Source organism: Sceloporus occidentalis, unplaced genomic scaffold (assembly GCF_023333645.1).
Source record: "Sceloporus occidentalis isolate IW3139 unplaced genomic scaffold, rSceOcc1.0.p SCAF_118, whole genome shotgun sequence".
Taxonomy (NCBI): Eukaryota; Metazoa; Chordata; class Lepidosauria; order Squamata; family Phrynosomatidae; genus Sceloporus; species Sceloporus occidentalis.
The window spans coordinates 1,367,836-1,393,157 of NW_028317098.1; the positions used below are offsets into that span (position 1 = coordinate 1,367,836).

General features: G+C 36.6%; 1 protein-coding gene across 6 annotated transcripts in view; it reads right to left on the minus strand.

Moving 5' to 3' along the window:
- Positions 1 to 25,322, minus strand: part of LOC149282340 (kinase D-interacting substrate of 220 kDa-like) — a 54,993-nt gene that overhangs the window by 14,335 nt on the left and 15,336 nt on the right. For 4 of the 6 annotated variants that reach the window (XM_089498316.1, XM_089498315.1, XM_089498314.1 and 1 more), the window contains exons 13-24: positions 22,779 to 22,958; positions 21,333 to 21,498; positions 20,387 to 20,538; positions 19,551 to 19,840; positions 19,084 to 19,224; positions 13,727 to 13,970; positions 13,444 to 13,532; positions 11,921 to 12,065; positions 11,465 to 11,627; positions 3,760 to 3,938; positions 1,429 to 1,655; positions 462 to 572 (exon numbers count right to left, since the gene is read on the minus strand). In XM_089498316.1, the coding sequence (XP_089354442.1) occupies positions 462 to 572; positions 1,429 to 1,655; positions 3,760 to 3,938; positions 11,465 to 11,627; positions 11,921 to 12,065; positions 13,444 to 13,532; positions 13,727 to 13,970; positions 19,084 to 19,224; positions 19,551 to 19,840; positions 20,387 to 20,538; positions 21,333 to 21,498; positions 22,779 to 22,958 (2,087 nt within the window). The remainder of the gene's footprint in view (positions 1 to 461; positions 573 to 1,428; positions 1,656 to 3,759; positions 3,939 to 11,464; positions 11,628 to 11,920; positions 12,066 to 13,443; positions 13,533 to 13,726; positions 13,971 to 19,083; positions 19,225 to 19,550; positions 19,841 to 20,386; positions 20,539 to 21,332; positions 21,499 to 22,778; positions 22,959 to 25,322) is intronic. The other 2 variants (XM_089498318.1, XM_089498317.1) reach the window with 1 other exon arrangement.

Genomic DNA, 25,322 nt, shown 5'->3' on the forward strand with positions numbered 1-25,322 from the left:
TGTACATAGGCGAAGGAAGACTTTCATCAGCAGATCCAGGAGGAGATTTCTGTAACCACTCCCCATGCAATCCATGCATGTCCTCAAAAGGACATCCTTCTTCTCTCCCCTCCCCTTCTATGGAAACTGTATGGGGAGAAAGCAAATTGTCTCCTCCTGGATCCACTGTTGGAGCTTATTTGAATAGCGAATGGGCACAATTCAATCCTAACCTTAGGTACTATTCTTAATAATGGAACTCAAAATTTATAAAAATGATATGCAAACAAACTTGTTAAAAAGGTGGAAGATGATTCATTTTCCAATCTTACCTAAACTTGTCTCAAAGTTTTAGAAATGGTATATGAGAAAAATTGCTTATACATCTATGCACCAACATTAAAGACATCTATTTGTGTTATTATTATTCACTAATGTTACTAAGTAAGTTAGTATGTTCATTTACTGTTTGAGATACTTACTAGACCATTGTTCTGTTCCCTGGACAAACTCGATTTTAGTGATGGACGTGAGGTGAGATGAGAATTGCCAGGGTAATACCTTGGCATGTAAACATATGGGGCAAAGAATGGCTATGGAAAGAAACATGTAACAAAAAGGGACCATTACAAAAATCAAAAGAAAAAACTTAATTCAACAGATACGACTTACTTAAAAATGTAAAACATAAAAGTTATTAAAAATGTTTACTTCTTGAGACAATTTAAACAGGCCTATGTTGCTTGAAACATAGGTGAAATTGCTAGGTTGGTACCTACCCCACTTGAAGTCAGTGGAAGAGTTCCAGTTTAGTTCAATGAAAGACAAACATTAGGGTAATGAAACATTTTTGTAATGAGTTATAACATTTACACACCTTTAACTGAGAGCTACTAAATGATGCAGTTTAGAACTACTGCCAAAACAGCGACATTAATGCACGTTAGTTTAATTTCCATTCCAACAGAAAGACAATCTCATGTGGGAAAATGTGATTGGGAGATCATGATTTAAGGATCTGGAAAGTGATGTCCAGATTCCAATATATCCTGATTCACCCAGTTTTCAGATATGTTTAACATGTACCACTGGCAACATGCTCATCCACTGTGTAAGTTGGTTCAATATATGGCCTGAGTCTCTGCATAGATAGTCTAGTAATAATTAATTTAATCCATGCTTCATTATACAAATATTCTGTGCATAACTGGAAGCATGGGTCCTAGTCTTTCATTCATTTGCATACCTCCTGCAATTATGCAAAGATTCACAGCCATTTTCTTCAAAAATTTTGCATTAGGACTGAGATTTGTCATACACACATACTGAAAAGGCTACCATTTTTGTCAGTTTTCTACTAATGACATGCAGTGTTTTTAACCAAGATTTTATAACATCTGGACAAAATACAGTCCTGTGTACATTTGAAACAGTGGGTCTCTTTCTTACCCTATTATAGAATGGATGCTGAGGTCCTGTCATTCCACTATAGTAGCTACTGTGAGGCTGGGGTGACACAACACCCCCATTGAAAGGCCCATTAAAGGAATGTGTTGAAGAGCAAGCTGATGATGGTTGGCTAAACACTGATGAAGCTCTTGGAGCTGCCTCTTGTAATGGCAATGTGGGATATGGGATTGCCCCAATGTTAACTTGGTCTCTTGCAGCACGGACATCTGAAATGTGACAATGTGATCAAGACACCATCAGTGAATAACACTCTCTAACACAAGAGATTGCAAAAATAGTTTTTTTAACATTTAACAAGTGAATTTCTTGTATGGTTTCTTGATAATTTTCTCTAGAAACAGAAAGGCATTAAGCACTAATATGAATCCCTCTCAAAACCAAAATGGCAAGCACAAAAACTTGAAAATCTGAGAAGAACTAGAGATTTCCCGTTTCCTCAGATCTCTACTGAAGCAGTGAAAACACTGAACCACAAAACAGAAAATTTTGAAAGCTGTAGCCTGAGTGTTTCTTGGAATGCGTCAGTTGAGGAGAGAAAGAGAACACTAGATTCTTGAAACTTATGAAAGGAGGAATGAATTAGGAACTCAGGGAAAAATAACACCAAAAATGTTTGAAGAAATGGGGCTTCTCATGGACAAAGGAAAGGGGGAAACCCATCTTACTACATTCGGAATGTGTATGCCAACTTTGCTGCTTTGAAAAGTGGAAAGTTTGATTTATTTCATTCCTTTTGTGTTTCCTTGCAGAGAAAACTAAATCATGATTTTTATATATGTATTTTTCCCCGTATTAAAAAAATCTTGCAAAGCAAATACAAATATTTTTTGGTAGTGCAGAATATTGTATTTGTATGATTTTTACAGACTGCTGCTGTCTTTTAGGCAGCTAGAGAAAAAAATGCACTAAAAAGATACTTCCCTCACTTTCCCACTGGAATAACACAGCTCCTAGATCAGTGAAAGATTCCATCTTGTTAAAAAAAAACTCTTCCAAAACAAGAGAGCATTCTGCCTCAAGTAAATCCTTTCTCTGGAACAAACATGAAGATCTGTAAATAGATGGCTTTTCCCAAATGTTGCAACACGGCGGGAAAAACAAGGTCTTCTACAGTGTTCTCCAGGAAATGAAATGTTTATTTTGTCCCTAGCTGAGGAGATTTTTTGTTTTTAATTGAGGGCCAGGAGAACACAGTGTGCCCTTCACCTTATTATTTCCAGACAACCACCTGCTAAGAGGTGAGCAGAAAGTTTAGAGCCAAGACACTCAAATAGAAGATGCCAATACATCTTGAAAAAGACTGCTTCCCAATTCTTGCCAGGCAACACAATTGGGGAGAGGGCAGATCAGGGCACTTCTCCTCCAGAGTGGCTAGAGTGCCCTAAACTCCAGTGGGGAAAGCCAAGATGGCAATATGTTTATCAGCCCAGCATTTGTGATTTTGTGCTCTTTTATATTTGTAATGAGGGGTACAGTCTTACAAAGTGACTATGGTAGTGACTGATCTATCAAGGATGGAAAGAGAGTTTGTTAAGCAGACCCTAGTAATACATTATTCTGTATTGACAAGCCTATCTATATTCTAACCTGCCTGAGTGACTGAGAAAAAAACTTACAGAAGAACTAAGAGTAGTATCTTTCTACTTCATTTTAGGAAAGAACATATATAGTGGGTATGGAAAAATGGAAATAAATCTTTGTCTGCTAAGAATATGAGGCAAGGGTAGACACATGTAAATTACTAAATCAAAGCAGACCATATAGATATATTATAGATTTATTATTTTGGTTTTTTATTGTTTTAAGCTGTTTTAGAGGTAACAGATGGCCTACAAATATGTTAAGTAAATGATCTGTGGGGCAGATCATATCTATTTTATTACTCATTCTAAGCATGGGAAAAGCCCATAAAAGTATCTCCAAATTTCTCTATGAGAACACATCATCTACATTATCAGTGCTGTTAAGATTTTATAAATAAAATATCAAACGTTAGACAGTGTTCTAACTAGTAACAAATGGAATAAACTAGAAGAATGTACAGGCCCAGAAAAAACCATGATATATTACATATGGGGTAGAATAGGTGAAAGATAGAGTAACATTCTATAAAGAACTGGCAATTATTTATTAGTTACTGAAAGAGAAAAATATACCAAATAGTGATCATATGTTTGATTTGCTCTGTTATGTTCCAATGACTCTATGCATTCCTTGGTTTGGATAACAGAAGTTTCTCTTACTTAGACAAAAGAATTACATATACTAGCAGCATTAAAATCAAAGCTCATTATTTAGCAATACATTTACCTGCAATAATTTCTCGGAGCTTTGGATCAAGATTTACTGTACATGGTAAAAAGGTTTTTACATCACGTGATACAAGGACTGGAGTTCGTGAAGACAAAAATACTTCAAAGTTTCGAATATCCCCATCAATTTCAAGCAGAGGCTCAACGTCTTTAGTTGTTGGAATATTCTTTGAAATTCTAAACAAAGCAAAAGAAAGATTTTTAAAAACTGGTCTACAGACTTTTGAGATATTTCTTTTAATATAGTTAAGACTCATAAACCAGCATCAGGTCCCCTATTTATTGAAGAAATACCAAGCTTTTTCTCAAACATTTATGAACTAAACCTGTGTATTTTCATATTTAGGCATACAATTAATGCCCCAAATGACAACCAAAGAAATTAAAACCGAAAACAAAGGGTTAAAATGGTTTCCAACCATCTGATTTTTGCAGAACAAGATTACAAAAAGAAAAGGAGCTAAACACAAATGAAAAACCACAGCTGAGAAGTCACATGAAGCAAATTAGCTGAATGTCAATGCCAGCTCTGCTTAAGTCTGAATGTGAATAGTGTTCTGCCTATGGTGAACAATGCTCCTGTTCAGAATGCAATACCCTACTGCTGGTTTATGGACTGAAATCTCTATTCTAACCTTCTGAGCTCAATACATTCAACTATTATGTTGAAAGATATTTATGCAAATTATAATGTTTTGGCAAAGGGCCACAAAACTATGCAACTGTACTTCTCAGATAAAAAAAAATCTCTAAAACAGTCATACAGAAATGTATTTGCAACATTACATGTCCCTAAAGTCTAAGTCAATTTGAAAACTAAATAGCTATGTCAAACATCTGCTATCAGTAACAGTAGCTTTAAAAAGAAGAGGAGATACCAAGAATTCACATGAAATTTACAAACAGTAAGACCGCAATGGTAAGTATTTTAGGAGAGTACAGGCTGAGTCTCCGTTATATGAAATGCTTGGGAATAGAAGTGTTATGGATTCCAGGTTGTTGTTTTTTTCAGATTTTGAAATATTTGCATATATACAATGAGATATTTTAGAAATGGGATCCAAGTCTAAACATAACATTCATTTATGTTTCATATACACCTCCTATACACAGCCTGATGGTAATTTTATACATAATATTTTTAATAATTTTGCGCATGAATCAAAGTTTGTGTACACTGAACCACCATAAAGCAAAGGTGTCACTATCTCAGCCACTGATGTGGACAATTCTGAATGTTTTTGAGTATTCTGGGTTTCAGAATTCCAGATAAGGGATACTCAACCTGTACCAAAAGAAACCATGTATACTATTCTGAGTTCCTTATAGGAAAGGCTGGGACAATAACGTAATTAGCCAAGTTGCAATCTTGGAGGAAATTTCTAGTTTATGAAACCAAATTTCATAAATGATCACCTAAATTACCGGTGCTTAATCCTTGTTCCTCCAGATGTTTTAGACTTTACCTCCCAGAATCGTTGGCCATTGACCAAGCTGGATGGGACTCTTAAAATCTGAAGTGTAAAACATCTGGAGGACCAAATTTTGAGAGCCACTAGTCTAAACAACTGGAGGTCCCAGAGCCAGGCCACAAAAGGAGCATCAGTCTTAGGCGTTGTTACCACCAGAAATGAGTGACTATAATCAGTGGCAACTGTGGAATCCAAATTGTTTTCATAAACACCAACATGAGCCAGGACATAACCTCCTTTCAGAAATGTACAACCAGTGAATAGCAATGGGGTTTTTTACCTGGGCCACAACATGGATGGAAAGGACTAATCTGATCCCACTTGTGGTCCCAGTTGTGAACCCCCACAACTTCTATTTTGAAAATAAAAAGGAACATTGAATGCATTCACATATTTAATATGAATCAGTCAAGCAATAACAGACATAAATAGAGGGAAGATTCTTCCATTTAAAACAGCTGGTTAGAAGGCCACCAACCCAGGACTTTCACATTAGGGAAATACCATATTTCTGGAAAACCATGCCAAAGCTAAGCTTTGGATCTGAAGTGGACCAAATTGAAACCTCCACAACACTTATCTGGATTGTGAAATTCTAATGTCGTTTAGAGACCTGTTTCTAAGGTGATTTTCTATCTCTGAAAACAGATTTAGAAAATAATGTATTTACACACCGATACAGAGCAAAGGAGCAAAAATTCTATCTAATTCATGAAGGTTATTATATAATAAGACTAGGTGGTGTTAAAAGGTGAAAGAACAGAAAATCTCCACAGATGGAATCACATCTCACATTCTGCTCTGAGGGCAGCTCTCTCCAAAACATATTCTAAAAAACTTGTAGGGTAGCCTGGTGTCAGTAAAATATGCAGCTGGGATAAGCTGTCATCTAAGAGAATGTGCTTTGAAGCAATGAGGCAGCCTGATGTGAACATATCTTTGCATTCACTGGTTTTCTTATACAAAGAGATCTTAAGACATTACTGACACACATTACATGTCAAATATACTAACTCAAACTGCCTCTCAGGTGTAGGCTATCCAAGGCACTCAGATGTTGTTGCTGAATTCCCATTATTCCTCACAACTGACTGTGCTGGCTAGGGCTAATCGTAGTTGCAACCCAGCAGTATCTTGAGGGCCCAGAAGCTGGCCACACTTTCTACAGGTAAACTGAAGGAATTTGTTATGACAAATTCTGATGTGGAAATGTAAATAGAGGTGTTACTAGGAAATTCCTGTGCCACATGACTACTAGGATGGTTTGAAGAGGAGACAACTGGAAGTAATACCTGCAGCTACTAACACATTCCTTGGAGATTCCCCAGAGCAGAATGATCAGATGCTGGGAAAAACAAGTATATACTTTAATGGGATTAAAATTTTGTGAAGTGTAGATTATTTGGCCTGAAGTAAACTTTAGAAATCCAATTGTGATCGCCTGATAATCTGGAATAAGGCATCAAGTAAATAAAGTAAGAAAATTAGAAGGTCTACAAAGTGAAAAAAATGTGATACCACTCAATTACGTACCCTAACAGCAAGAAGGCAAAAGAGGTAAAAGAATAGATTAAACATAAGCATTATATTTTTGTCAGCCAAATTAAGAAATTACTGAAAATTACACAATTTGGTATATTTTTAAGACAATCTGAGAAACTATGAACACAAAAAGTGAGATAACTGAAATAATAAATAAGATACACTGATTTTATATATAGTAATAGAGAAGGGACTAGATCAAATAGTGGCTTTGCCTTAGCAGAAAGCATTCACTTGTGTATGTGGATTTTTCACCAATACTGCATGTTTAAATGCCCTCATGGATACATACATACATATGCATATGTATACATGTCCTCATACTGTCACACACACACATGGCTTCTGATGGCAGGGAGATGCTCTTGAACAAGATGGGATGTGGCACAGAAGGTTGCAGAGCTGAGTGGATTGGTGAATACCAGGTACCTGGACATGCATGGACAAAACCTCTTTCCACAAAGGTGAAGTCACCAATGAATGCAAGCCACAATGATGATGAGAATAACTATTTATACAGAACTACTGATGTTCAAAGACCAGGAGTCTGCAGTATTTGCAAGATCACCACCAACACCATCACCACCACCATGTGTTATTTCCATGTAGCACTCACACACAAAAACTCTTTCCCACTGAAATCAAACTACTTAACTGTACTCCAGATTGTGCCCATATGTTGTTTGAGTCAAAGAAACAAAGCAAAACCGGAGCGGGGGAAGACCTTATCCTAATAATTCCAATAAATCTCAAAAATTTCCCACACTTTTTAAAAACATAGAAGTACCTAAATACAGTATAAAATCATATATGGAGGAATCCTTTAAAAATAATGTAGACGAATACTTTTAAAAAATTGTTCAAATATTTTCATTTTAAAACAAGCTCAAACACATTTAGCACAGAATGAAGAATAATCATGTTTAAATGTAGCATTGGAGACATGGCCAGAAAATGCTTGAGTTTTCCCTTTCTTCTTTCCTCGCATTTATGTATATGTTAACAACAACAAAAACGGTTTAGACAAAAGTTTTTAGCTCAACACATAATTGCAATAAAATTACAATAATTGTCCCAATTAAAATAATCCTGAATGAACAGTTTGTCATCTTAATGTTCCAGTGGTTTATAGAAGGATCTACTTAATTAGCTGAAATTGCTTTCCAACGTTAGTATCAAATGTCATTTGTTAAAAGTTGAACGATTTAGAAAATAATTTAACAAAAGCAACTTTACCAAATACCAAGAACCAACACTTTCTTTTTCCAGCTGAATAAAGCAAGCAGATGTATCATCAAATTCCTATAAAAATAAATGAGGTTTTTTTATAGGGAAAAAAATTAACTTTACTGCCAGTGCTAAAGATTTCTGATTTTTTATTCACTCAGTTTTATTTAGTAAATAATGTATATCATTTATGCTATCACTGATTTGTGCACTGTAAATACACTTTGAAACCCCAATAACAAACCACTAGGTTGGAAATATATTCCATCTGCTAAAGAAAAACTGCAATATTAAAAATCTATGGTTCATTTCATCAATGAAATGTTTAAAAGAAGTCATTAGAAAGGATAAATATTGGTTTATTTATTAATACAATTATTTTAGGGCAACTTTTGGGATGGGATGAACAAAGTATGTCTCTTCAGATGTTGGGCCTCCATAATCTTTCATCACTGACAATGCCGGTTAGGTTTGATAAGCATTTCAGTCCAACAATATTTGGAAGAATGCATAAAGCCTAGTTTGTTTAAGGACATAAGCCTCACAAGGCTGCTTACATAAATTAAAAATCAGGAAGTCTAAAAGCAATCCATAACCATTTTAATTTAAAAGAAGAAGAAGAGGAGGAGGAGGAATTTTAACACATGGTATGTAGGCTGGAATGATTCTATGAAGTGGCAGCATTTCTTTGCAGAACTAAAGGCATTTTAATTACAGAATAAGCAGTATGGACTGGGTCAAATGTTTTGTTTGTTAATTTAAATATAAATAATGATGTAAAGAAAATACAATATGCAATATTTATTTATATAAAAGAAAGTACAACTCAAACAAAAGTATTTTAAAAAGCGAGGATAAACCCATATGTGGCGGATTGCGGCACATGCCATTGAAAGAATAAGAAGTCCTGAAAAAATAAACTGATTTAAAACAGTTTTTGAAGCATTTAAAACAGAGTGAGGATAAAAGTTCATGTGCAAATGTTTTCACTGAGTCGGGCCAAATGAAGCTCACCAGCTGCCTAGTTTATTTGATCTGGATTACCACAAGTGGTAAAGTGACATTACATATCCTGATCTGGCAACGTGACATCAACAAAGGCAAGCACACTTGAGGACTATGCTGTTGTAGCTTTATGCTGTTGTTGGTTCCACTTTCTCAGATTATGTGACAGTGGTATCCTATCCAGGTACACTAATGCAAACAGGGTAGCTGGTTAGGAACGTCAAAAAGTACAGTCTTTAGTAATCAGAGGGGAGCTGTGTTGACAGTGAATGCCTAGTGGTATCACCTATTGCGTGACTGGTTGCCCAACAATCTAACTATGGTGGCATAATTTCAGGATATGTAACAGGTAAACAGGATCTCAATCAATGCTTCCTACCTCTTCTGAATAAACATGGAACCACCAGACTAGGACAGGGGAGGACAACTTTTTCACATGGTTTTGAGTCCCTCTTCAGGAAAGGAATTAACAGAAAAGGGTACTTTTCATTGGGAACAATAAAGGTTCACAAAAAGCTCCTCTACTAATACTGACTCATTTTGACATCTAATCTTATACTCCCTTGATGCGGAGCAACCTCAATAAAATCTTTTCTAGTTCACCAGGGTAGCATGATATAGTGATTAGACCAGACAACAACAGGGAAGACCTGGGTTCACATTTTTGTTCACTTGTGACTCAAACTGGGAGACTTTGGACCAGTCATTAACTTGAGCTTAACTTCTATATTAAAAGGTTGTTAGGAGGAAGAAATGGGAAACAAAAACATATATCTTAAGCTTCTTGGGGGAAAAGAAGAGATGTTATTGTAATGGGGGGGAAGGTGAAATTAAAACCTCAGTTGCTTCCAGTCCTCAAAACCCATATCATGTAGGTGGCATTTCAATGTTTATTATGGTAGATAAACAGGACTCCTAGATGTTCATGAAATTTTACTGGCTAAGAAAAGCAAAGGCAACCCATAAAATCAGAATAAACTCTGTTAATTTGTGAGCAGGGATCTCCATTTTTTGTTGTTTTAACCCTCTCATAATGGACCCTTCATATCAACGAGCTGGCAATCCACAGATTTGACTGCTCACAGATCACCACACCCCCTATTATTCGTCAGCCCACAGGCTGCTGCCACTGAATAGTATGGAACACAACTGTCTGTGTTTTTACCACCCGTGGTGGGAGTACAACCAAATTCCAGACAGGAAGGGTCCACTGTACAATGTTCCTGACAGCAGGACTATAGTGAGCCTTCAGCTGGCGGCTCATTGCTCTGACTGTCTTGAGTCTGTGCATTTGAATAAGCGAAGTGATATAAATAAAAGCTCAAGATGAAATAAACTAGAATGTTTTCCAGGTGTTGATGGATTTCTTTCAGTTCATCTTGCCAATTTTAGCTTGGAGAGAGTGCCACAAATAGTGGGAAGACACTCTTGCCCCTTTTTGAAGGACATAAAGGCGGATTCGTACCATAGTTTCCATGGAAAATGAAGCATTCAAACAGCAGTATGAAATTGTTTCACAAACAATTGTTACAAATAAAGCCAATCAGAATGTAACTTCTGATTTGCACACCACAGCTTGGAGAGTACCAGCATTATGTCTGTAATGAGACTGGATTTTTTTATGAACAGGGTCATAACAATCATTCCTAACCCGCAAGATCTAAAAGTATTTTTCATCTATTTCAGCATTTAAAAATTGCAGTGTTGTATTTGACCTTGAGCAAGTCACATGCTCTCAGCCTCAAGGGAAAGCAATGACAAACCTCCCCTGAACAAATTTTGCCAAGAAGATCCCATAAGTTCACCATAAATCAGAAATGACTTCAAGGCACACAACAACAACAAATTGGAAAGCAAATAATAGACAACTTATTAAAGATGAGGATGAATATAAATTCTTATTTATTTTACAACTCCCTTGCAAATGTCTTCACCAAAATAATCAGTTATGTTAGTGCCATCTACTGGCAGAATAAAGCTAGCTGATAATGACAGATGTAGGTTGCTTTCTATTCACAATTGACGTGGAGTACCAGTACAAAAGAGGCACAGTCATTGCTTACTTTGCAGAGGTTTCAAGTACTTTTTCTATTATAGCAAAGCACTCAGACATATGTTTACCTTAAGTAGTTTAACCTCAAAATAATTACTTGTATGTATAGTAGGTGAAACAGGGAATCCAGCATCACACAAAGTGGCATCTACTTACACAATAGGGCTGTTCCCTCCTCTACTGCCTCCTGCATCCCCCAAATCTCTTTCAGAGGGTCCCCCGGAGGGCATACTATGAGGATGGGTCATTCCCTCCCTATTCTGCTGTCAGAAGCTATTCTGTCACTGGAAGAGTTTAAATTGGATGTGGTACAGAAATTTCAGATTATATAATGCTATTTTTGTTTTTACATGCTGTTTTCTGAACCACCAATGGATGTTTCTCATAATCACAGTTATCCATACCTCTCATAGATGGTTTTTAAAGTCAACTGATCTGGAACACCGTCAGTTTCTTCCAAATATAATATGAGCCAAGATGTCCTGTACGGCCACTGCTCTGTCAGGTTGATCCAGCTAGCCAATCTATCCCAGTTGAAAGTGATCTGATTAGCTCTCAATAAACGTCCTGTAAGATATTAAGCTCTGTTTACACAAACTACAGAATCTGAAATCTTGGAAATATCAAAAATTGTAAGCAACTTTGAGTTCACAGAAGTTTGGGTGTTTGTGAAAATGAAGAACCCCTTAAAAATACATCAACACTGTTCACATCCCCTCAAGATATATAATATGAAAAAAGAATTCAAATTTCTCAGCCAATATTCATTCGCATCTCCAAAGAATAGCCTATAATTCTGAAGGCATACTTGCTTCTTTGTTTGCATACTTTGTTTTGTATACTATGATAAGCAAACACACCTGTCACAGAAACAATATTCAGCAATCGCCTCATAGTCTGTGGACTAATATCACTGAACCAGTCTTCTGTAACCAATAGTTTGGTCAGGTCAAAAGACATCTGACGTGTAATGGTACGCTGCATTTGTCTTCTTCTGTAAGTATCCTATTCATAATAAAAACCAAAGCAGATGCATTTAACATTTATAGTTTAATAAAAGGCAAAAAACAAACAAACAAACCGTGATTGGCACACCTGAATGGAGCATACAGAAAATTCTTAAATTCCTTCTTTGAAATTACCTTTCAAACTGAAATTACCAGGAGAAATTTTTAAAATATTTTTCCAGTCACATGCCTAGAAGACAACTGTCCTTTTTCCCATTCCTATTCTGTATTAAGCATAATGTGCATGGCACAACTTCCTGGTAGCATGAAAGTTCCTTGCAAAACACCCCTAGAAGGGTGGGGGGGGAAAGGGGGGAACAAACCTGGCCTGGAATCTTATAAGATTGAGCAAGTTGCATTTTCTTCCTGTTTATGCAAGGAAGAGACTTCACAATCTCTCAACACTTGGCTGCCAGGGAGGAGAGGGTCATTGGGACCAAGGAATTCTGGGTGAGTGGCTTGGATAATCACTCCTGCAATGCTCTGCTGGCACACAGGGAATAGCCCAATTTTGTGGGCTGCTTCTCCACATCCATCCAGAGAATGTCCAAGCCAACCTTCCCAAAGCACCTGACTCAAGGACAAATCCACCTTCAAGAAAGCCACACATAGGAAAAATAGGCTGCTTTTTGCTGGCAGTCTTCCCCTCCCAACGACAATGACTTTATCTTTCTCCTTGGATATGGCGAGTATCATGCTAAGGCCAATACAGGGCAGCAGATGCTGGGGGGGAAACTAGGATAAGTATACCTGTGGATATGCTCTATGAAGAAAGTTAACACCAGTGGAAATCCTTGTCAAGAAAGAAATGCATGCAGAAGGCTTCAAGAATTCTGTTTGGCTCTCTTGCAGTTTACAAAAACGTCTTGAAGACGTCTTTATGCTGCTGAGGTTTATTTTATCTTACTGCTGAACCACATTTGTGTTTTTACTCTGAAGCTGGTTTTATTGCATTTGTATATTTGCTGTGGTTTTGTTAATATTTATATTGTAAGCTTGTTTATGGAGCTTACTCAAGAAGGTAAGACAGAAAAATACTAAACACTCACATACATACAAAGATAAAGAGGAGGCAGAGAGACTGCTGTACTGGATTAGACTAGAATCCCAGACACCATTTTGCCACAGCAAATTACATCAGTATGGGCCCCTATTTTATATCAATATGTAGTAATACCTACCAACAGTCATAATACTCAGACGCTGCTTCCTGCGTGGATGTACGATGTTCACTTCTAAAAGGTTTATCATATCTGACTAACAGTATTTGACCTAAATGGGTTTTAGCGGCTGTCTGCTACTAGCTCCGAATACATCCTAAGACATTCTCATGAGTTCTCTAAATTCTGAAACATTTCCAATTTGCTATTTCGTACCCGTCTGTTGAGAGCTGTTTTACTTCCAAGCTTGGTCACATCTCCCAGGCTATTTTGTGAAACTCTTCTATCAATTTCTTCATGGAATCCTTTTAGTAAAAAAAATCCTATTAAGATATATTTTCTTTCATCATGCAAATGGTAATTTCTACTATGACCCTTTAATATAAATGCAATAGCAATATATAAATCTTGCATGAAATTATATGTGATATAATACTAATTAATTCCTGGTATTACAAGTCTGCTTATTTTTAACCTTGCAGTTGCTACTACTGTATACCTGAACCATCTGTGTATGGAACATCCCCATTTGTGGTTGCAGCTACCATCATCCTTTTAGCACTACTGAGTCCACGGCTGTTAAGAAAGACTGGTAAATGGACTATATTTCTCATGTAATCATGTCCATTTATATTTGAGTCCCTCAGCACGCTGTTCAAATTTTGATTAATTGCCTTTATAATGATATGTGGATCACTAGCAAAAATGGCAATAAATGGACCTTTTGAGAATAGGACTCGAACCTGTGAAAAGGAAAGAAAAAGGTTAAATAACACCATTTAACTGAATAACAGCAAACTGACCTGCTCTGAGAAACACCCAAGACACATGCTTCTGCCTCTTGATTTGTGCGGTAACCTGTCTCTGTTCAATATGCTGGAGGAACTATTAGAAAGTGGGCTGTATACTACAGGGAAAGTAATAAAAGACACTCTAATATACTTTGGTGACTTGACTTGTAGCATACTTGTCCAGAAATACCACAACCACAGTACCCTACTGAGATGTAAAATTCAACAGGGAATATGGTTCCTATATAGCTGTAGAAGTTAACATTTCTAACCTAACTTTTTTGGCAGTAGGAGTATATGCACCAAATGATAACAGAGAGAAGTTTTATAGGGAACTCCATAATGTATTGTCCGAACACCAATATAATAATTTACTTCTCTTGGGTGATTTTAATGCTGTTGTGTCTCCTGTGTTAGACAGGAAATGTGGAAGATCTAAAAAGATAAAAAAAAAAACCAAGGAAAGCTCCCAAAGTCTTTTTTTCAGATGTGTGAAGATTATGGGATTCAGGATGTATGGAGGTTTAAATATGATCATTCTAGATGTTACACATTCTACTCCGAGACACATGATTCTTTTTCCAGAATTGACATGTTTTTGGCAAACAGAGAGTTATTACCATTAGTTAAATCTATGGATACTCGAGTAACGTCTATTTCTGATCATAATTTGATCCTGATGGAACTTACGCAACCAAAAAGAAAGATTCAATGGAGCTTACCACAGGATCTCCTGAATAATGAAGATGTAGTTAAGGAAACAAAAGAAGCATTGACACATTACTTTAAGGAAAATAACACGGAAGGAATGAAAAGGAAGATTATTTGGGATGCCAGCAAAGCTGTTATTAGGGGGATCCTGATCAAATCAATCGCCTCCAAACAAAAAGAATCTCAATTTAAAAGGGTCAAGATGCAAGAAGAGTTAGAGACTATAGAAAAAGAGTGGAAACAAAAGGGCGATAAAGAACTGAAAGCGAAGATTGAAGCTCTCAAACAGGAGATAAAGATATTGGATGTGAAAGAACTAAAAAGAAAATTGTTATTAGCAAAGCAAAGAACCTTTGAACAAGGAAATAAAGCTGGAAAACTGTTAGCAGCTTTACTTAAAAAACAAAGAGAGAAAAAGGTGATTTCATGTATTAACCACAATGGTAAAAAATATATAGAACAAAGAAGTATTAAGAATCTTTTCAAAGACTTTTTTCAGAATCTATACAGTAAACCTGAGGAGAGCTATGATTTAGGGGGGAAATTACAGGAATATCTGACAAACCAAAAATCTTTACTACTTAATGAAGAAGAAAGATTGAAAATTAATCATAAGGTAACTATAGAGGAGGTATCTGGAGCCATCAAGAAATTAAAGATTAACAAATCTCCTGGACCTGATGGCTTTTCTGCCATATACTATAAAAAAATGGAAGAAGTACTGGTTGGCCCTCTGAAGGATACCATAAATGACATTATAGATCACGGTCTACCTGAGACATGGAAAGAGGCCTTGATTGTGCTAATTCCCAAGAACCCTAACAATCAAGAGGATTTAAATAACTTTAGGCCCATTTCATTAACCAATGTAGCTTACAAGATATATTCTAGTATCCTGGCTGACAGATTGAGGAAAATACTAGGTAATCATATCCATGAGGACCAGTGTGGATTTTTACCGAATAGGCATGGAAGAGACAATTTGAGAATTGTTCTGAATATCATTGAGCATGCTGAACATGATTGTAGTAAGAAAATAGCTCTATTACTGTTGGACCTAGAAAAAGCTTTTGATAAAATCTATTGGAGTTATCTGAAAGAACTATTAAGATTGATGAATCTAGGAGATAATCTTATAACATGGATATATGCCATCTACGAAGAGCAGAGGGCACAACTTTTAGTAAATGGTGAGAAAACAGATTATTTTAAAATAGAGCGTGGAACTAGACAAGGTTGTCCTTTGTCGCCTCTTTTGTTTATAATGGCTTTTGAAGTACTAATGAATAAGATCAGATCTAATGATGATATTAAGGGAGGAGTTTGTATAAAAAAAAACATTCTTTCAAAGTAAGAGCCTTTGCAGATGATTTAATCTGTTTTCTAGAAGATCCGATTCACTCGTTGCCAGCTCTAAATAGTACCATTCAGATGTTCTCTGAGTGTTCAGGGTTGAAGGTAAATCAAAGCAAATCGGAAATACTAACTAAGAATTTGGATAAAGCAGAACAAACGGTATTAAGTGATAGGTCGAATTATAAGGTTGCCCACAAGGTTTAAATATCTAGGAATCCACCTAACTAGTAGGAATATTGATTTATTCCAGAACAATTATGATAAGTTATGGAAAGAAGTTAAAAAGGATATGCTATCCTGGTCGAAGTTACATCTTTCTTTTTCAGGGAGAATAGCGATATTGAAAATGAACATTCTGCCCCGTTTTCTATATCTGTTTCAAAACATTCCCATAATTGCTAATAAAAAACATTTCACTATACGGCAAAAGGAATTTTCTAAATTCCTTTGGGAAGGAAAACGACCTAGAGTGAGATGGAAATTGTTATCTGACGATGTGCTTAGAGTGGGGTGTGCACTGCCTAACTTTGAAATGTAGTATTTTGCATCATCTCTATGTTGGATTGAAAACTGGGTTACATTACAGAATGAAAGACTGATGGAATTGGAATGTGGGGACCTAAGATTTGGAATTCATGCCTATTTGTGGTATGACAAAATGAAAGAACATAAGGGATTTGAACGGCATTTTTTGAGAAAGGCTCTCTTTTCTGTATGGAATATTGTGAAAAATCTCTTTTTTTATTGGTCTACCTCTATGGTTATCACCTCAGGAAGCCCTATTTAGAAGAACTAGGGATTACAGTAAATCTTGGCTAACGTATAAGGATCTGATATATTGGAGACCGGATAATATTATTTCGTTTAAACAGAAAGATGCAATTATGGTAGAGAATCAGGAAATTGACTGGTACTTACATTTCCAACTAGTAAATAGATTTAGATCAGATTTAAAGCAGAAAGGTTTCTGTAAGGAAATGAATGATTTAGATAAGATCATGTTGGATAAGGGAAGAAAGCATTTGTCTCAATACTATAAAATTTTGAAAGCAAGACATTTGGAGGATGAACTAGTGAAGCATTCAATGATTAGGTGGGCACAGGACTTGGAGGAGGTTATAGATCTAGAACATTGGGAAAAGTCCTGGAAAGATACCAAAAGATTTACAGTTTGCCAAAATTATAAAGAAAACTATACGAAAATGCTTTACAGATGGTACATGACACCGGTTAAGATTAACAAATTGTATAAGACCTCAAGTAATGTTTGCTGGAAATGTGAGAAGCAAGAAGGTTCTTTCTTTCATCTATGGTGGGATTGTGAGAGGGCCAGAATTTTTTGGAAGAACATCCATAGAATAATGATTGATATCCTCCAGGTGGATATACCACTGGATCCTCGCATTTTTCTGTTGAATATGACTTGTGTACTGGATGATCCTAATGTAAAAAAGAAGTCCTTTTTAATTCTTTATATGGTCACTCTAGGTAGAATCATATATGCTCAATACTGGAAAAAGAAGGTAATCCCTTGTGAATTAGAATGGTTAAATAAGCTATGGGAAGCCAAAGAAATGGATATGTTAACAGAAAGTATGAAGAATAAAGATGTGAAGAGAGTTAATACAAGATTGGAATGCTTGGAAATATACTGTGGATTAAAGAAGCTATAAATAACTTAGGGTTTAAGAGAACAGTAACTCAAGATGTTTATATCAGTTTAGTTTTGTCCCTTTTTTCTTCAAGGCAAATCAATTGTGGGTACTAATATTTTTGTGTGTTTTTTTCCTTCTCCTTTTTTCACTATATAAAGATTATATTTAGTTTAGACAAGATAGCAAAAGTTAGGTTTTGTTTTTAGGTTTCAACCTAGCGGAATACGATATAATGTCAAAATCAGTTAAATACCTCAAACTGTGTTGGAAGTACTTGAAGGGACAATTTTAAGATGAGAAAATAAGCATGTATGTTTTTTTCTTGTTACTTGTTTGTTTGCCTTTTTGTTTTGTTGTGTTGGATGTTGGTATTGTTGTTTTTGTCCTTATTTGCTTGTTATGTATCGTTGTCTATTTAATAAAAATAAAATTAAAAAAAATTCAACAGGGAATATATAGTCAACATAGACTAGTTGGATCCACAGCACTGCTTGCAAAACTGAGCTTTTGCACTTTTCTGCTTCCACTGTAGCCTCACGATACTGCTCCTGAATATAAGGAGGCCTTCCAGAATGATTTGGGATGTGACACAGGAAGAGAGAGGAGAGTGGGAGAAATCTGCTGCAAGGAGTAGAAAATAACTACTCCTTGCAGTAGATTTCTGGCTGGCAGAATATCTACAGGCACAGCCCCTTTAAAAGGACCTCCCTTTTACGTAAATCTCTACTTCTAAAGCCATCTGAAGGTGGGGACTAGCACACTTTCCCTCTCTAATGTGCCAAGAACTGGCATTATATTTGTTCCCATTTATTACAGCTACTTCTCCCCCCCCCCCCCACTCAAAATTCACCCTGGAGTGATATTCAACAACTTGTGGATGGACACTAGTCCACAAACCACCATTTTGAACAGCACTGATGTAAAGAACTCTTTGGGTTTTAGCTCTTCTCCCTTTATCGTTTTATCACAAAAGGGGGAAAATAATGTATTAATTTTCAACTTAAAGTTTACTTGCTCAACAAATTATATGCATTTTCATCAAACAACAATTCATGTTAAGTCTTCAAAAGAAATTGATTATGAATAATAGATTACAGTTCTAGGCTTGTTTTACTTTAGAAGACACTCTCGGAACTCAGGAATATTATAAATGAACATGCACCAACTCAGACTGTAAGTTCATTGAATGAAAACAATGAATCTTAAGTAACTAAACTAATTTATTCCATTAGTCACAATTTTGCACTGAAGCCAAACTGTTCCACATAAAACAAATATAATGCCTATACACTTTGATCTCAGAACAATTCAAAATGTCAGAAAGGTAAAATTATGCTACTTACAGTGTCAAGCATCTGTAAAACTTTGTCTTGTTCACATGCATCCAATCCATCAATAATCACTACAAGTCTGGTCTGGTTCTGAGTAAAGCTATCAATGGTTTTGGCCATCTTTGCCATCAGCTCCACTTCACATTTAAGAACCTAGCAAGATCAACAATCTTCTTAAAATTGCACTATTTTCACCAACCAATATTGAGAGGAGAAGACATTCCAAAATTCATCTAATTTAAAAGACATATGTAGCATCCCCACTTTATTTAGAATACCCTTGAGTAATTCTAATTAAAATGCATTCTTTAGGTTTAGTGGAAATCTAGTATGCATTACTGGAATGCAAGACAAATACATTCTTTTTTATAACTGACCACCTGCTTTTTTTCCTCATGACTCATCACGCTTTAAAAACACCGAACAACCATTATCCAACTCAAAATTGCCGTTATATTTATTGTAAAAATGTATCTTACTTTCATAAACCCTTCACTCTTCAGCTTATGTAACTTGGAGGCAGCATTATGAAGCCGTTTTCTCTGTGAATTCAAGACCGAGTCCATCACACGCCACCATGTACGACAGTTCAATATGAAGCCCAAGCCCACAACACATAAAAATGATATCAGAATAGCATTCACTGTCATGTTTTCAGGATTCACTTTAAAATAAGCTATGAGTGTAATCCCAGCCACAATGCAGCTCAGAATGAAGAGGAAGATAACGAAGGATGGCAAACAACAAGTTTTCTTCCATTTCTTTTTACCTGGGAAGTAAACAAGCAATTGGTAACTACATTTCTACTTTCAATATGAAACTCAAGTATAAGTACCAAATTTAATAACCTCTGATAAAACGGTGATGAAATTGGAAGTTCAACAATTTGGTTTAAGTCTTTAAGACAACTAAACATGTCGAGTTGTATCTGAAAAATACTAATTTTACAGAAAGTAATTACTCTAACTATTACAATGATTCTCCAAAACTATATATGGAGTGCAATACAGAACAAATGAAAGATCAATCACATTTCTCTTTCAAAACAGAGAACTGCAGAGTAATTGCCTTCTGTTCACAGGAATATAACAGAAGCAAGTAAACCAACCCAATTAATTTATGAGCATCTACAGAAAAATGGAGTGAGCACTGGTTTAGTAGATCACTGGATCAAAGTGAACATACTCTGGTACCTGGATGTTAGTAAACTTTGAGTCCCACAAGACTTCATCCTTTAAAAAAGGCTATTTTCACACTTTTAGTAATGAAATGGTTGTCAAGGTGGGAGAGAAAGAGCAGCTCAGTTAAGAAATACCTTGAGTATCTTCAGTCTTGAACACTCGAAAAAGACGTGTTGCTAAGAAACCAAATTCCCTTTCACAGGCATCTGAAAGTGTGGCAATCATCTCAGCCATTGAAGTTTCTCCACCTACACTGGACAGTCTATTGTAATCGGTAAACAAAAATCTGAAGACAAATATTTAAGAGCATTAGATAATTACTGACTGCTGGGAATATGCTTTCCCTACAATTGTGGTCTACATCTTCAAACTGCTGAGCTGATATTAATGTAGTATTTTTTCAGTTCACAATTGTTTTTGCAATCCCCTTGTATTTAACACTTAATTCTAAAAGATTTCAAAAATACAATGCAGGGATTATTCCAACTGAGTAATAATCAGGAATCTTAAGTCAGTGAAAAGGTAATGTAGCATCTCCATCCAAGATGAAAACCTTAGAGCAAATTCAGTAGCGCATTGACAGCTATATTTAAAAGTGTATCTTTGGCAGATATTTTCCAAGCACTCTTAGGAAAGTCTATTTCTTTGCAAGTACCACTAGGTCACTTTGTATATGACTACAGGGGAGTTTGTCACTGTGATGCCAATAAGTTTCCTCTGTATAATTTATTATAGGATAATTCCCCTAAACACCAACAAATTTATAATTTGTGATAAATAAACAAATTCAGAAAGAGATGGATATACAGAGGATTAGAAATGGTACTGTTTACATATGCAGGTGATTTTGAGCTCCGCTCCAAGTAAAAGAGAGTTGAAATACTTTCTGAGAGTACAACCCCACCCAGATGAGCAACAGCATAGACAGCACTACATGAACAAAAACTAGCATACTAGTAAAAAGATCACACCATCATCATCATCAAATTAAGTTGGAGATAAGTGTTTTGCAGCATCAGACTTTTAAAAAAGCTTTAACATGATTTACAACAAAAGAACAATGTGTTAAGTTGCTCTAACCTGACAGGTAAGGCTTTTGTAGTTTGTTCAGGCAGCTCAGGTGGGTTCACAAACATGAGTTTAAGCAGCAACTCCATGTAGCCAATATGCCTGGCCAACCTTGTACTTAGTACCCATGCCCAGTTCCAGTTCTCTCCTTCTCTTCGGCTACCAAAGTATATCACAGCTAGAATGAAATATTTTACAAATATCTAAATGTTAATAGCAATTATAACAGATTTTTAAAAAAGGAAATCAAAACATTATGTAACTTGTACCATTGTTATACACAAAAATCATCACCTATTTTCATTTAGCTTCCTTTATCTTTCTGGATAAAGCATTATGGAAGCAGTCAAACCCCTAATTCCTATATGTTGTATATATAGTTGACCCTTCGTATATTGGGCAGTTCCATTCAGGACCCCCACACAGATGCCAAATTCCACAGGACGTCTAGTCCCATTGCTTTCAATGGCAGCTTGACGTGGGCGGGAACACGGTAGAGCACCTGTGTGAATGCACCGTCATTGAAAAAAATGGGATAGGGCCATCTGCACATACTCCAATCTATGGATGGCAAGTGTGCAGATGGAAAAAGCAAACTGCATACCCAATACACAGCAAACTATTTTTGTTAGCATTTATAACTTTTCCTCTTTAAAAAGTAACAGTAATACCCTAAACTATTATTTTATTATAGGGAAACCAATTCTTTTGGGGGCTATTTGGAAACATGTAGACTTTAGCGCTGGTATATTGCACAGCAAATCTGTATTCCAGTTTTTGGAAATGTTCTCAAAAATGTTCTCGAACATTCAGAATCAGAGATAGTCAATGGTTTCGTTGCTTGAGGCAGTGAACCCTAACTGAATTTTACAGGAGCTACTCCGGGTGTAGAACTCTAGAGTTTTAACATCCTGGATAGCTGTTAAAATTCAGTGCCCATAAAACCCAATTTTGATTCTCATAAAACGTAGAATTGAGTCAAAGGGCACATCTATTCAGAATTAATGGAACACAGATCTTACATGAAGTAAAAACAAAACTGAATCCAAATTAACAAATATCTAAAATTTATTTTTATAAATGTTTTAACTATTTTAATACATTCAGTTATGTGTAAAATCTAGAGGGGCAACCTAGACCTCCCAGGAGAAGAGTTCAATTCATGATCAGTTCCAGGGGTGGGGCAAGTTTTAGAGATTCTTCTTTCTCCCAGCACAATTGATTATGCCATTCCAAATGATCCCTTAAACTTCTGGAGCAAGGTTTGGGGTAGCACATGGTGAACTGGCTAAAGGTGCCTTCCCAACATGAATTCCCACGAACTCCATCTGCTATCTTTCATAATTTAATTAAACTACATTTTATTTATTTATTTTTTATTATTTTTATACAACTTTTCAGTCCGCTTCTGAATACATAGTATGGTTTTAATTCAGTCTAACATGGAACAAGACTTACTAAAGAATACATAAAGCAGTGCCAGTAAACTCAGAGAAACTGCTATTCCAAGTTTTGCATCTACAGTGAATGCAAGCAATATGCCAACGCCTCCACAGAATAAAAATGTAAGGAATACAATTAGCCAGGAAAACTGGAACAAAGGTTCAATCTGCTGTCCAGCAAAAGTCTTCATTTCATCTAAAAAAACAAGAAAGAAATTCAATCCACAAAAATCCCAAAGGCTGTTAATCTACTCCTTTTCAGAATGTAGGTGCTTTGATAGATATTATTTGCTTTCAGAGAGGTAATTGAGTGGTCCATGGACCACGCATGGCTCACCAATCCCCAACCCCAAGGCTCACTGGAGGTCCCATCACACATAAAAACTATATATATATATATATATATATATATATATATATATATATATATATGGTTGCTCTAGTTTAAGGCAGATTTGTCTAGCCTACAGTCACCCAAGCCACTACTCTATAAATTTCTTCCAGGGGAGCACTGAGAAAGCTGCTGACGGGAATGCTGACCTGGTAGAATGTGCTCTCTCATTTTGTAGTTTGGAAAGACCAAGGGATTCACAGGCCAGAAAAATACATCCTTTGATTTACTGAGTTAAGAGTAGAGACTTTCCTTCCTAGGGTAAAAATGGTCTGGTGCTCTTGAAGTACAGTTGCAGAGACCACCTGACATCCAGTATATGTCACTGCTTTTCTAGAAAGCGGTCTGGATGAAGATAGACGGATGGTAAGACAACAGCTGTGAGTTATGGAATGGAGAATTTATTTTAGGTTGAAAGCCAGGATCAAACCAGAGACGGAATGTGTGTAAAAGTGAAGTCCACAGAAAGAGCTGCTACTTATGATACCCTCTGGGCTGAGGTGATTGTCACAAGGAAGAGTATGTTTATGAGCAGAATTCAGAGCGGGACTGTCTTTAGCAATTCAAATGGAGGCTTCAAGATAGCTTTTAGTACCTTGTAGAGATCCCAAGATGGAAAACAATTGAATAGAGAAGCCCTCTTTAAAAAATCTCTTCACCTGTGGATTGGTTGAAACAGTTTTTGCCTAGTAAAAGTTTGGTGTCATAAGATATTGGGTTTAAGACACAGATTGAGGCCTGTTTATAGGAGATCTAAAATCTCTAAACAGCTGCTGTGCTTGGTGATATTTTTTCCAAGTCCACCTGAGTAAGGTTTTCTAGGTGGTCTCATATATCCTGAGGGTAGAATCTTGCCTGGAAGCCAGGATCATGTTTACCACCTTCTCAGAATAGCCTGCCCTGAAATAAGACCTCAGTTCAGTTGTCAGATGACTAGGTGAAGTCACCTGAGTCTGGGTGTAGAATGGAGCATTGACTGGGGTAGTTGGGCAGAATTCGAAGTGGTAAAGGTTCCCGGATCACCAAGGCCAACAAGGCACTTTAACTGTCCTGGCTCAATGCTAGGGAATCTTGGTGATTGCAGTTTACTGTAGCAGCAGAACTCTCTACTAGAGAAGGCTACATATCTCACAAGACTACAGCACCCAGAATTCCCTAGCATCAAGCCAGGGCAGTTAAAATGGTCTCAAACTGGATTATTTCTGCAGTGTATTTTGGCCCTAACTGCCCTTTCTATCCAGTGATCATAGGTGGAGAGAAATCATTCTTGTGTGACACAAGAAAGCCTGCCTCCTACCTTGGGAGGAGGGTAGTCACAAGGATGGTTTATTTCTAGGGGAGGGGTTCCATGGGGACAAGAGAGCCTGTTTGGGGCTCCTTAGGAATAAAAATGAAACTGGGGCCTTGATCAGGCAGGTTTAAAAGACCTGGCATCTCTAGAATGGAAGAATAAGCAAAAGGGACAAAAAGAATGAGACTGCTCCATCTTGTCTTTTTATAGCTTTTTTGACATAGAGGATATTGGCTGGAGTGGTCTGTGCCTAAAGATGGTGAAGAATCAGGTTGGGGGTCTTGTAAAACCAGTGCTGCTACTCCTTTAGATAAAACAAGAATAAAATCATTTTGACAGAAATCTCTCTCTGGATATGTTTTTCTGTTCCCTGAAGTGGAGCAATTCCCTTCCTCCGTTTCAGACAGGCCTCTGAAAGAAGTTGAATGAAGTGAAGTCTACATCAGCATCTCTAGGGAAAGACTGTTGAGAAAGGAGGGCAGGAGGGCATTCCTCATATGAGAAATGAGCTTGAATTTACTTCTTTACTTGATAAAATGTCAGCCCTATCTCTGAGATGCTTCCTTGGAGGGACTGGAGGAGCAGGGCAATAATGGAAGTGGAGAGGGTGGGGGAGAGAATTCTAGGTCATTTGGCTGCAGTATGGCTACTGGGGCAAGCTGGCTCAACCTCTTAACCTCATTAGCAACCATGGAGGTAAGTCACTGCAACTTGATGAAAAAAAAGGCCTAGGCAGAGATATAGGAACTGGAAGTATTTGGTTTCTTTGTTAAAATTACCTGGCACCTGGTTAACTCCCAAAACAACCACCACATTAAGAGCAGGTATGTGGATAACATTTCTGAAATGACTGCTTGGGTTTTGTACCTATCTGATAT